General features: G+C 32.5%; 1 protein-coding gene across 2 annotated transcripts in view; it reads left to right on the top strand.

The window, feature by feature from the left end:
• The first annotated feature begins 420 nt into the window (after positions 1 to 420).
• Positions 421 to 13510, top strand: part of LOC121130598 (sodium/hydrogen exchanger 3) — a 61285-nt gene continuing 48195 nt past the window's right edge. The window contains exons 1-2 of one of the 2 annotated variants that reach the window (XM_040726339.2): positions 421 to 490; positions 573 to 1671. In XM_040726339.2, the coding sequence (XP_040582273.1) occupies positions 1371 to 1671 (301 nt within the window). In that variant the 5' untranslated portion in view covers positions 421 to 490; positions 573 to 1370. Of the gene's footprint in view, positions 491 to 569; positions 1672 to 13510 lie in introns of those variants that run through there. The other variant, XM_071893809.1, reaches the window with a different exon arrangement.

Here is a 13510-nt window from a genome sequence, read left to right as displayed (position 1 = left end):
TCTTTGTTTTATTTTTCTTAGACAAACAGGAGTAATCGACATTGCTTGGATTTACGCAGTTTATTAGTTTATAGACATACGACAAACTTAAATGGGCAAATTTGATTTACAATCTACCACCTACTAATTCGTTTGGCATATCCATTGAGATCTATGCTTTAACATTCCTCTAGCAATTGCAATATTTTAGTACTAGAGTATTACCTAAGTAACTATCATTATCTTCTTTATTTGTATAGTAGTTACGCCTTAGAGTAAACTAATTAAACTAAGATTTAAGTGAATCCTGGAAAATTAATGAAGAAAACAATTTTTAAATTTAAAGTTTCAATAATTCTTTAATGAATATGATTTTCTTTTAGGGAACAGATGTGTTAGAAAGAGTAACGAGTATACCTCTATTTTTTTATTATAGAAACTCAAAAATAATCATGCAGCATAATTCAGCAGACGGCACATCACTAATATTATATATACCTAGTACTAAAAAGTAAGACAATTGAATATTCTCTTTTCTCTCCTAGTTATATATATTACTTTTTCCTACCCATGCAACAACGACCCTCGTTTAGTACTTATAGTAACGACGTGTGTCATGTATTCGTACTAAGAATATGTACTCTCAAAGACTAAGAGCAACAATCAAGAAAAGTACATACCTTTTCCTTCTTTACCGAATAATAATATTGTCTACAATTCCTACAAGAGCAATCAGAAAAACAAGAATACAGAGTCCCTCTCCTCTCCCTCAATGATTCCCCCTCTTCCTACTCGACCCGACTCCGCTTACTAACAAGTACAACGACGACTATTACAACTACTGACATGAAAACGCACTCCTCAATGTTGAAGGACATGAAATACACACACACATTATTCCATTCCAGCAGTTGGAGTTGTTGAAGTACTAGGCGCTGCTCTGTTTCTTTGTGAGGGACGCTTAGAGCCCTACATACAGCACAGCAGCGACTCACTGACTACAGGTGCTCTTTTCCTTGTCTCTCTTTTTTATTATCGATTCAATCTTTTTCGTATACCATGGACTATTTCTATAATAGCTTCTAGTCCTCCTTCGAGAGAGCCGGTTGGTGTAGCAAGCGGAATGTGCTCCAAGTATTTTTTTATTTTTGAATCCCTACCATAGTCCCTCCGGACTCTACATACTGATACGTACTACCTATTTATTACGTTCAAATCTACAAATCAAATCCCTTTCGTTATTTTTCTATCCATATTCTATACTTGTGTGCTAGTGACTGTTTGTGGTGTGAATGAAGGAGGCTCATCAGTGATTTCCTTCATTTATTTGATATTTCAAACGCAGGAACTCTTTATTTTTATATTGTTGTTCATATTACAATCGAACCAACATGGCCCAAAGTACGGAGACTCCTCGTAAAAAGGGACTGCGTCCCATTCATCTCCTATTCTTTGTCTTATTCATATGTGTTCGCTCATCCTCCAGTACGAAAAGCCCCATTGGCTCCGTCATGGATCAAATAGTGACTCAATCACCAGGATCTGCAAACACTGTGGATAAACAAGTTGAGGATCTAGGAGGTCATGGGACAGAACATAAGAGCTATGAGATTTTTCACATGGACTTTGCGAGGGTTCAAATCCCATTTATCATTGCTCTCTGGATTTTTGTATCTTCATTAGCTAAAATCGGTAAGGTATTTTTTTTTTTTTTAGTTCATTTTTTAATATGTAGTGTGTTAACATTAAAATAATCCAGAACACAAGTTTATTTTTTTTACTTTATATACAGCCCAATATTTCATGACATATTTGAGTCAAATTATAGGCTTTGTTTTCAAATTTGTGGGATGTTTTAAAGTACCCAATAATTTTAGTTATAGTTTAGAAGCTTTATTTGATTTAACCGACTTATATTGACCCCCAATATGAGCCCTTTCAAATATAATCCATCATTTTTTTGTTTTGTGACATTCAATTTTTACTAATATAAGTGCAATTTAGAACGTAGCCATGAGGTTAGTAAGAATAATTTGCTGATAGAAATGGACAAGTATTTGCCGTAGAATACAAAATCTAATCCATAGTCAATTTTGCGTTGACTGGTCACACATGTAGTATTTACATCTTAAAGGAGATTATACGTAATTGATTCTAATAAAGAGTTGAATTTGTTGCTACAGTAAATATTAACTCCCTACTGTTGACTAAATCATTATTTACTTTGAACACAAAAAAAATTCTAGCAATTTGTCACAAACTGATAATAAATTGATTTTTATTCAATTATGTATATGATCTTAAATGCCTTTTTCAAATTGGAGACTTTAAACTCACAAATTTTTAAATGATATAAATCTCTTACCATGTGGTTAATAAATACTATACTATATCAAATCAATCAATTTCAATCTGATCAACTTGTTAAATGTCTGAGTAATTTTCACCTTAAATGTGAATGTATGATTTTGAGACTTAGAGATTCATATCACTACATATGTACATCAACGCCATATAATAATCTTCTCTTTCACCTGACAATATACAACACATACATCCAAATAAATACTAAAAGAGGCCCACTAAAAGGTCGATTTATTGAGATTTTTTTAATAGTCTCAACAATCTTTATAATTACTCAAGTTTTGTGTCTTCAGCTCATACTTAATATTTCGTTGTTGTGTTCATCATGGCCTTTGTTTTTTGATTTAATATACATTCATATATTATTTAGTTTACCTTCAACCATTTTTTGGCATGCTTATGCCTAGACTGATGCATGGAACAGTATAGAGATTCAATAGATTTTTTATTTAGAAAATGCCGCATTGTCATGATGACATCTGTGTTATATCTCTCAACCTTTCTTTCAAAGAGAGAGAGAGAAAAAAGGGCCAAAAATTACTTCATTGAATGTCGTAGCTACTCTCAACTTTATTTAATGGTAGGGATATTGAGAGTTTAAGGATGTTGCATATGGGTTCAACACATCATCGTAAATTTGAATTAAGAAGTAGCTATGAGATCAAGGGAATAAAAAAAATCCCACTCCTTATATGGCAAGAACATTGGGAGGAATGACTAGTATCGATCACCAATTCTATTTTGAGTCATACGAGGACTAATGATATGTGTTCAAAAAGTAAAGTTACTTTTAAAAATGCGTGGGCAACGTATATTTGGTATCCGATATTTTGTTGACGTCGATCAACAGCTGACTTGCGATGCTCATGCATGATTATTTTTTTCATAACTAAGCAGTTTCGAAACAAAGTTCTTTGACACTCGTCTAACAACTTCTTAGATAGTCATTCGGCTATTTTTTTAAAAACATTTTCCTTCGTTCCTTCAACGTGCTTGGGTTTTGAGGTGATGATCGTCATGGGTATCTTTCCGACCATCTTAGAAGAGTTTGTACTTCTTAAAAGAATTTTTTTTTACTCAGAACTGTTTCACTGTATACCGCTGTCAACATTTCAAGTGTTTTGGAGCATTTAGTTACTTTTTTTTTAACACAAAATTTGATGTAAATTTTTTGATTCACTTTTTTCAGATAGTCAAAAAATCGGCTATTTTTTAAAATACCTCTCCATTATGCCTCTCATAAACAAACCAAACATATTATGTAGTTTTAAACAATAAATATCAGTATGTTTTTATTAGAATGTACTAACATAAAAAAATCTAGCATACCAAATACACGTTCCCCGTAAAATTTCATACAACACTGACAATAAATATTAAATATTCATCTAATTCACCAATATGATATTATATATGAGAAAGGAAGAAGGTGTTAATCACTTCATACTCATGGATTGAGGAACAAGGATTATCAAAATATTAGGCAAGAACAGGGATTTCCTCTTGGTTATGTTCCAGAAAGTGTCAAAAGAAAAGGCAGTATGCTGTGGTGCGGCAACCACTGAAGGGATTGGAGGACTTAGTCAAAGGTGGAGTCTTCAGAGTGTGATAGGAAAACTGTAAAGCTCAGTACTGTTGGAGTAATCTGAAATTGCAATAGAAGGATGGTCTTGTCCAAAGAAAACGAAACAGGCTGCATTACGAATTTGCCTATAGGACTCGAATTCTCAAAGTTCTCCAAGCTATCAACCCAAATTATGAGAACCATAACAAGTGGCTCTTTCAACGAATTTGTATGTGTATTTTTCTAGTATTAACCAATAGCATTTGAATATGTAACTACGTATTTAATAAATAATAATGGTTTTCAGTGATATTTATCCAAGAATATTAATTTTACAGCTAAATATTCATTTCAATTTGACATGAGAATCTGGAACCAGTATCATTAACTTGTAAAACATATATTATTGTAAATTCATTTGTCAATGTTCAATTCCATTAATTTATTAAATATAAGTAAATACATATATTTAATGACGACAGAAAGGGCTTTAAAAAAAAATTATACATACTCATGTAATTAACTAATTTGGTTCATTTTGCTACGTATAGTTGGGAACAACTCATTAGGAAGACCCTCAAGATATCGGGTGCCTTATATTTCTTTTAATTGTATTGTATCTTAAAAGTTTGCCATTTGTGAAGCTGTTTTGTATATTTAACTCTAGATTTACGTTTCAATTACAGAAAAATGACGTCTTTTCTTTTGATCATAGTGGAGGGTATTAGCCAATTTCTGGTGATCTAAAAATACAATAACAATTTTTCTAAGGCCCTTAAAATGTATTTTTATGAATAATATATATATATATAATCAAAGTAATGATTTCGATCGTTATTTTCTGCTATGTTTGTTCAAAAAATACACCATTTTCAACTAATTTATATCAAATATAAATCCATTTAAAAAATCAAAAAGGTACTAAAGAGAATTTACATTATCATTTGAGTTAGATCTATCAATATGTGATAAAATAGATATGTTTAATTAGTAAATGTTTAAGTCATACACCTTTTCCAAACATTACAATTGTAATGGAATAAAATAATATATGTTTACTTAGGATTATCGCAACATGAATATGATAAATTAGTTATTACCTTAATGTTGAAACATATCAAACATAAGTCATACAAACATTTGGATAAATGGAGCGACGTATTTTTAATCTAGATGTGCTTTTCGTATGCTCAGATCAATCTTCATTCATTGAAGACACAAATACTTCCATGTTCTCTAAGAATTAGGACAAAGCAAGAGATTGAGATGCTTAATACCACCTCAACAAGAGATGCTCGATTTCTGATATATACGGGTACAATGATGGGATGACAATTTATCCTAAGAAGTGAACCAAATTAAGCTAAGCTTCATACAAGAATAGAGTGGATTCTTTCCTAGGGTAGGAATCTATTCATCTATATATAACAATAAATATATTCAAGCGTTGAAACTATGACGGGATTCATTAACTTTGAGATTAAGATATAAGGCTCTCGATGTGAAATATTAAGTAAGATATATTCATTACAAATGTTAATAGGTACTACAAAAATCCATGAGTAACGGGAGAATGGAGTGATTAGCTTTTCTTTCATTCGAACCGCTGTCGTCTTTGTTTATTTTTCTTTTATCTTAATACATAATATTATATTGGCGGTAGATATTATATCAGTTGAAAAAAATCTTGCTATTTTTTCTACTAATACACTTTTCCTTTTTTTTCCTGCTGCCATTTTGATTTTTTTGACACCAAAAAATGGAATAGATCAGATTCTTCCAGGCTAAATATTCAATATAGAGCAAAACACTCAAAGGTGAGGGCCACCATTAAATATTTATACAAGTCATAAATATTATGGACGGGGAAGATTTATTATTAAAGGAAGAAAGTCGATGGGTTTATATACTTTTCTCGTTCCTCTCTTGTCACAGCTGATTGTAGCTAATCTAATGAAACGTCCTAAGTATTTTTCTTTCTCTCCTTCAAAACATTATTCAAGTTGTCAGGATTACCATATTGATTTTCTTTTCTTTCTTTCTTTTTTAAACATCCCCATTCTGCAGGGGACTTTTATCACTGCTTATAACTCTCCAACAGCTCCTTTGTGTTATAATTCACCGGCATTCATGAGCAAAGACTCTTGTTTATACATTATAGTTGAATGTTTCCTTCTCAAAAATTAAATAATAATGTTAACAGCTTTAAATAATTAAAACACTGCACAAGTTACCTATTAGGACAACACTTGCACGCTAAAAAATCCCTAAGTTGTACAAGAAATAAAGATAAATTCATTAAAACTCCTAGTTTACTTAATTTAACATATGTATGGTCATACTTAAATATATTTATTTGCAAAAATATGATAGAGGGTATCGTCATGAGCCAATATTGAATTGAACTAAATATATCTTATCCATAAATTATCTCCAATCTATGACTTGTATAAAATAGAATCATTTAATATTATTATATGTATAGATTAGATTGTTTAGAGAAATGAGGAGAGGTGTATCAAATATGTTCTAGAATGTAAGGGCTTCTATTTGGTAATTTGAACATTATTTTTTATTTTCCATAACATTTGTCATACTGATTTAATTTTGGAAGAGAGAACAAATACGTCTAAAGTAACCAAGATTACGCGTGCACATGAAAAACGGGGAGAGGAACAATGAGGGTTTGCTCAGGAGTGCCAGTCCTTGCATTACTTGGAGTAGAATTAAAGTTTGCCGTTGGTATATATTTTTTTTAAATGCCCTAAATGCAAACACTTTAAACCCCTATTGATAGAGTTGTAAAACATATAACATTGAACGAGTGCAATAGTTTTTTTAGTCGCAACCTGAAACTTGTTTTTTATTTTACAAAGCTCTTATTATTATTCTGGTGTTTTTTTTGTTTTTTTTGTGTTTTTTTTAAAGAGAAAACATATAAGTATAAAGTAACCCCTATTACGTAAAAGACGAAAAGAGACACTGAGGATTTGATGTGTGATTATAAGTTGTAACTCCTTGTTGCACTTCAAAATCAACATATGAGTAATTCTATCCTATACTTGCTAACTATAGACCAGAGAATGGCGACCTGGGGAGTAAACACGGCCCTCTTTCTCACTCAATTCGGCTCTCAAATAGTTCAATAATAATTAAAAAACAAAGTAAAACAAAATGTAATTATACTGTTGACCGATAGAGAGCACTATACCCAAACAATAGCTGGCTAGTTTTCACAAGAGAAGAAAAAAGTTAAGGGCCATGGTCACTTGCAGCGGCAAAAAGAAAAAACTCGACCCAGATAATTGCCCTTTTCAGCCAAAATTTAGCAGAAGGCTAATTCTCCACCAATTTCCAAGGGAAACCAATGGGGCTTGCTTGCTTGGAGATATTATCTGGCCGAAAAGATTACTGCTTTTCCAGGATTATTTTTTTAGGGGGCTGGCCAGCTTGGTTTTCGATTTTTTTTTGAGAAAAAAATCAAAAAAATAAACTGATTTTTTAAATAGAAATTTTTATATAATTTTACCCAAAAATTACATTTGAAAAAAAAATCAAAAATCCACAACTATTCACAAAAAAAAAACTATTTTTTGGGGCAAAATTCCTTCCCATCTGACCTCGTTTGAGAAGAAATTAAAAAATCTTGATAATTCATTTATATGCTGCATGCATTTCAGTGATGATTCCTTTGTGACATCCACGTTAATGTATCAGTTGATCCGGGAAACAAATTTTATAAGAATGTGAAAACCTAAATCCCAGCCAAATATTAATTCCCCTAAATCTATTGAAAATGAAAAGTCTTTAAGAACTCTTAGAGCAGAACAAAAGAAAAAAAGTGATAACTTGAGTAATTTATTGGAGTCCTCGACAATATCTTCTGTTATTCGCCATAAGGTTAAGGATCTAAAATATTAACTAAAAGACTACGAGTTAACATTAACTGCTAACAAGAATAGACTTGAAAAAGCCAAGGAAGAGTGTATTAGAAAGGAAGTGTCTATTGAAACGCTATTAAACTTTGTAGAAGAAACTCAAGAATAAAAAATCTGCTATAATGATTTGCATCAACTGATATTTTAAGAAAAAATGTCGTCAGGAAATGATTCATTTGAAAAATTTATATTCGGCGGCACACAAGAGCTTTAATGCTTGAGAAGAAGAGAAAAATACCTAATGCTTCCCAGTTATTATTTTTCAAAACTTAAATTTTTCAGAGAAAAAAATTTTAAATTAAATTTTTTGGAGAAAAATTTAAAAATTTATAACTATTCACAGACAATTAATTTTTTCCCCTTGGAAAATTAAAATAAATTTCAAATATTAAATTTTTATAAAAAAAATTCAAATATTAAATTCTCTAGTGAGAATCAAATTTCCTTAATTTGTGGGGGGTGGGGACAGCCCCTCCAGACACCCCTGATAAGTGTTAGGGTTTTTAGTTTCTAGAAATAAAATAAGAGTACTTGAGGAATTTCGAGCTATCCTCGTTAGTGTCCCTAACACTTCTTATTCGCTAACAAACTTGTCCATCAAAAAATGTGCTCGAAAAAGAAAAACATGTAGGTACATGAACTTAGTTTTTTGTTTGTTTTTTTTGTTTACTTTATATAGCTGGAGTACAAGCTGACCGTAAACCGTCATTAGTTATTATTTTTATTGGACGGAACTAATTCGATCACGATCAACCCTAAAGGTAAATTCGGTCAGGTTAGGTCTTACAAATAAATTCAATCTCACTTAAAATTTGATATAGACCGACTTCTCTATAGATAAATCGTTCATGACGTCATTTGTGAATATCGAATGGCAATAACGTCATGTGTTCATAGATTTTTTTTTTTTTAAATGAACATTTGGGTTCAAATCGATCTAGAAAAAATCAATTAAGATCGAACTGGAAAAAGTGCGGTTTTGGACCGAGTCTCAACACTAATAGTTAGTATACTGCTGTTTGTACAGAACTAACAATAACTAATAACAATGAATCCGTTGAATCCTTTCGTCCTTACTCAAGGCTAATGTATTCATTATAAAAAAAATTCAATTTGACACTCTTTATATCCGGTAAATATTTTAATTGTTGTATTAAAGGAGTCAGCCACTTTTATAGCCGTCCTTATGGGGGAAAAAAATACACATGTTGCTAAAATGACTTAATTTTTACAATTAAGTCTTTATGGCATTCCTTTTTTTATGAGGTTATATTTTTATTGCATTAAAATTTATAACGTTACTCAGATGGGCTTCAAAACTTAGAGTAGCACTTAATTACGATTTTATTCACGTTACTTTTAATTACAAGCTTTGATTACGGAGCCCATCTACAGCTGAAACAAAAGTAAGCAGGTTTTGTTTTGATCCCATGTTTCTAAGTGTGCCAATTTACGAACAGCAACAAAAGGGTAACTCTTGGCATCTCCATCCAAACTGTCTACAAAATCAAAAGTTCATTAAAGCCCATCATACAGCCAAGAAGAAACAAAATCTTCTGAAGTAACAATGTGTCTGACTTGTGCCCGTTCCCCAGCCATGAATATGGTGTCTTGGAGAAGAATGTTGTATGCCTCACCTCTCATCCATATTTGGATCCGCTTAGAGCTCTCATAATGACAGCATAGTGCGCCATGGGCGCAGCCTTCAACTTCAACACCTGTCAACCTGTTAGACGGTGTGTTGAGGATGTTTGAGTTGCCTTTTTTAATTCTATAGACATCGTATTTTTCATCATTTAGTCAAATTGCTGCAATTTTTGAGTCCCCACTCTGCCAATCAAAAAAGTGTTGGAACACTGATGTGTATTTAGTCAAGAAGTGATATATGAGAGGATAAAATTTTTTATCCTAATTAAATGGAAAAAAAAGATAGCAATATATTTTGATTGATGTTTTTAAGATAAAGATGTATTAATGCTTTATAATAAGTGTTACAATCATCAGTTATAAGCTTAGTTTGTCCCGGTCTGTTCGATAACTTGTTGTCAACGAGAATCCAACTTAATAATTCCCTTCTCGTAGAAGCCTTGCATCTATTGGCAAAAACTCAGACAACCAATTTCCACAGGCCTCTATTGAGAACAAATTTGTACCCACGGGCACGGTGGCATAGACAAGAACAGTTGGTAATCACCTGATGCAAGATCAGGACTGTAAGTTGGATGTATAAAAACTTCCCATCTGAGCTCCTGGAGCTTCTGTCGCGTCATCAAAGATGTGTGCGTCCTGAAGTTGTCTGGATGATGTCTTGTTGTCTCCTATTCACCATTGCTGGCCGCTTCTGTTCAATCGCCAGCTTCAAACGGTTCTCTCCCAGTCTCACCAAACACACAGCAACAAGTCCCTTGCAATCAATTTCTTGATTAGCCACGGTCTGGTAATGTAAAATATGAGCGAATTTCTTTCTTTGAGACCTTCGTACTCGATTCAAAATAATTCATGACTAAATCCGTCAAGTGCAATACTGTAGTATAGACTCACACCTTTACAAGGCCTGATCGTTTGATCCGATCTGACCAATAATGAACGAATGATCATTGTTTTTTTCATATAATGACTCCTTATGTTATACATATTCAAAAAAACCTATCTAGAAATTGCCTAAACAATAATATGATTCTATTAATATACAAACCATCTTATCAGCCTATTTTCCATACTTCTTGAATTAAATCGACCATGTTTGTTTTGCTTCAATATACATATGCACATATATAAATTAACCTAATAGTCTATTCAATTAGAAATGGTGTACCACTGACGTAATTAAGAGTCTACTTTAGGAATGATGTAAATCCCTTATTCTATAAAATATGACCTTAAAGGCCTGATGGATTTTTTTCTAACTGGCAATCCGAGAGGTCTTTATAGACTCTCACACTTTTTTTAACTCACTACAACAACATATCTCAATTTAATAGAGTTATATCCCAAATAAGACCTTACTTTTTCTCCGCTAGCCTTCAAAAAAAGGTCATACATTTTTTTCCTTATCATTTTTGGTTATTTTTATGGCTCAAAGCTTTTGTAAGGGCTTGGTGTTGAAGATAAAGGTACGTTCTTTGAATATATATTTTAAAGCCCAATGTTTACAAGTTAAAGCTATTTTTAAAATACATGTACCATGCTTATGACTCCAGTTATCATTGTTTAAAGTTGAAAATAGGTGATTTTTATTCAGAGGCTCGTAGCTTCAAGACGAATACATATATTCAAAAAGTTTAAAAGTATCTCATTAGATAGCTGAAAATATAAATTTTAATATAAAAAAAAAGAGCTTCCCCAAAAAACGTTCTATATCGTTGACAATTTGAGAGACGTCCACGACAATGTTACAAGGATAGAACTTGCTATAAGAAAAGTCTAAGTATATAGAATGCCCTAGATGAGAGAGAGAGAAAATGATGCTCTAGCACTTTGAAAAGGTAAAATAAAATCCCTCTTGAGAGTAGGATCCCGAATTTGGGATCGGAGTTCATCAATGAAGAAGTGTGGTTGTACGATATGAAATTCCTTGTGAGCTTGTGAAGTGCTTGGAGATACAAAATCGTCATTCGGCGCACGTGAATAACAGAAAGTAACGCAGAGGAATTGTTTGAGAGTTTTTAGTGCGAGTCCCTGTTGGACTCAGAGTAGAATTGAAGACCTGAAACGGAGTAATTCCACCATATGACATTGCCAGATACGGAGTGGGATTAGGGTTTATTTTCTTTCATTCATAGCTGCTAGTAGCTAATCTAATTCAACTCTTGACAGCGCTTGTTAAATCCTCTTAAAATTGCCATGGTTACCATATCAATTTTCCATCATTTTTTAGAGTAATTCGACTGGTCATAATTTATAGAAATCTACAAATCTGTTTATAGGAAATGAGCATAATGAAGTGTACAATATATTATACATAATATGCTAAAAATGAGCGAAAATTGCAACTACATATACTTCCTACTTGGCTTCAAATTTATCCACACACACACATTCAAATGTATATTGTGTATTGGTTTCAGCACATTTATTTTGATATGCGGGATTATTATACCATTATACAAATAATGAATCATTAATTAATATTGAAGTTCTTCGTTGATCATATTTCAAAAAGAGTCCTTTGATATTTATTGTATTTTTTGTTAAGGAAGATATTAAATTCCAAAATATTTAGTTGTATTTGATTCTAATTATACCTATGCAAGGGGTGATTCCATAAGAAATGGTTTTAATAACGCAGAGTCGTCATTGCTCAACAACAAAGTGTACAAAGGCTTCTTCATTGGTATTTTTGGCGGATAGCCATAAATATTTGGGATCATTTAAAACATATGGCATCGATCAACGACGTATTTATTCACAATCGTGGAGAAGGTGCTCGACGTGATATTGATGAAATTGCAAACTTGTTAAACCTGGACAGGTCCTTTGTCTGGAGAGTCAGGCAGAACGGAACTGGAAGAGTTTGGAAGTGATTATGAATCGAGAAGAAAGCGTGCTGATCACAAGATGAACTCATAATGTTTTTTTTACTTTATTGAACACATGCCTCTAGGCTTATTGGACCTCAACCTCATGGACTTCTTTGTGTGGAGCAGTACACCCAAGATTAATAGAAATACATGGTTAGACCATCATGTAATCGGGATTGCTAGAATTTTTAATTTGATGTATCGTACCGACTACTAGGCAAGGGTGGCAGATTTTGACAAAACACGATATCGCTCAAACAAAGTGACATCAATATTAAAAAGCGTGGTGGAAGTCATACATCAGTCGTGGAGGCGTTATTATAAAAATCCGAACTAAAGTCCAAGGTATGGGAGGAATTTCGGAATCTGGAAAATGACACAGCCATCAAGACCTGCTTCCATTTCCGAGGTCAAGCCGAAGACGTTATTGAACCCAAAGACGATTACATTTATTATACTATATTGTCCATTATTTATGATTAAGGTCGGCTTGAAGAAGCACAAAGAAAGGGCACACAATGAATAAGAAGGAACGGCAAGTTTCTCAAAAAAATAATTATTCAAAAAAAAAATTTTTTTCAAAAGTTCAAATTTTAAAAGAGGGAAAGGTCCCGCATATTTATCTTTACCCTGGAGACCTCCTTCCCCATACAACCGTCCCTGGGTATGAATTAAACATGTGTTAGATCACATGCATATTTACGTATGATGAAGATGCATTAAATATGTACTAAAGATGTGTACACGTCCGAATCAAGTCACGAGTCAAATGCAAGTCGTGATTCTTTTCCTTTCAAGCCGAGCAAAAGTCCTAGTGTAATAAGAATCAAGTGCGACTCAAACCTACAAAACAAAATGCACCCTTTAGCTTGAAGAGATTTCCTTGGCAACATGAATCCATACCCCCTTTAAAAAAGATTTTAGGGTTGAGGGTTCAAGGTAATTTTGTATTTACCGCCTTTTTATGTTATTCTATTATGGGTTCGAACTATACTCAAAATAATGAAATAAACTCATTCAACCTTATAAAGTATAAACAGTTCTTTATTATTATTTACTTTGCTTTTTTTCTTTTTTTCTTATCTAATAGATTGATTGAGTTACGAAACTAAAATTCGAATCGATAATATAAAATCATAAGGAAG

This window comes from Lepeophtheirus salmonis, chromosome Z, assembly GCF_016086655.4.
Source record: "Lepeophtheirus salmonis chromosome Z, UVic_Lsal_1.4, whole genome shotgun sequence".
NCBI classification, from domain to species: domain Eukaryota; kingdom Metazoa; phylum Arthropoda; class Copepoda; order Siphonostomatoida; family Caligidae; genus Lepeophtheirus; species Lepeophtheirus salmonis.
Note: the sequence above shows the minus strand (reverse complement) of the source record. Positions and strands in the feature narration are given on the sequence as shown.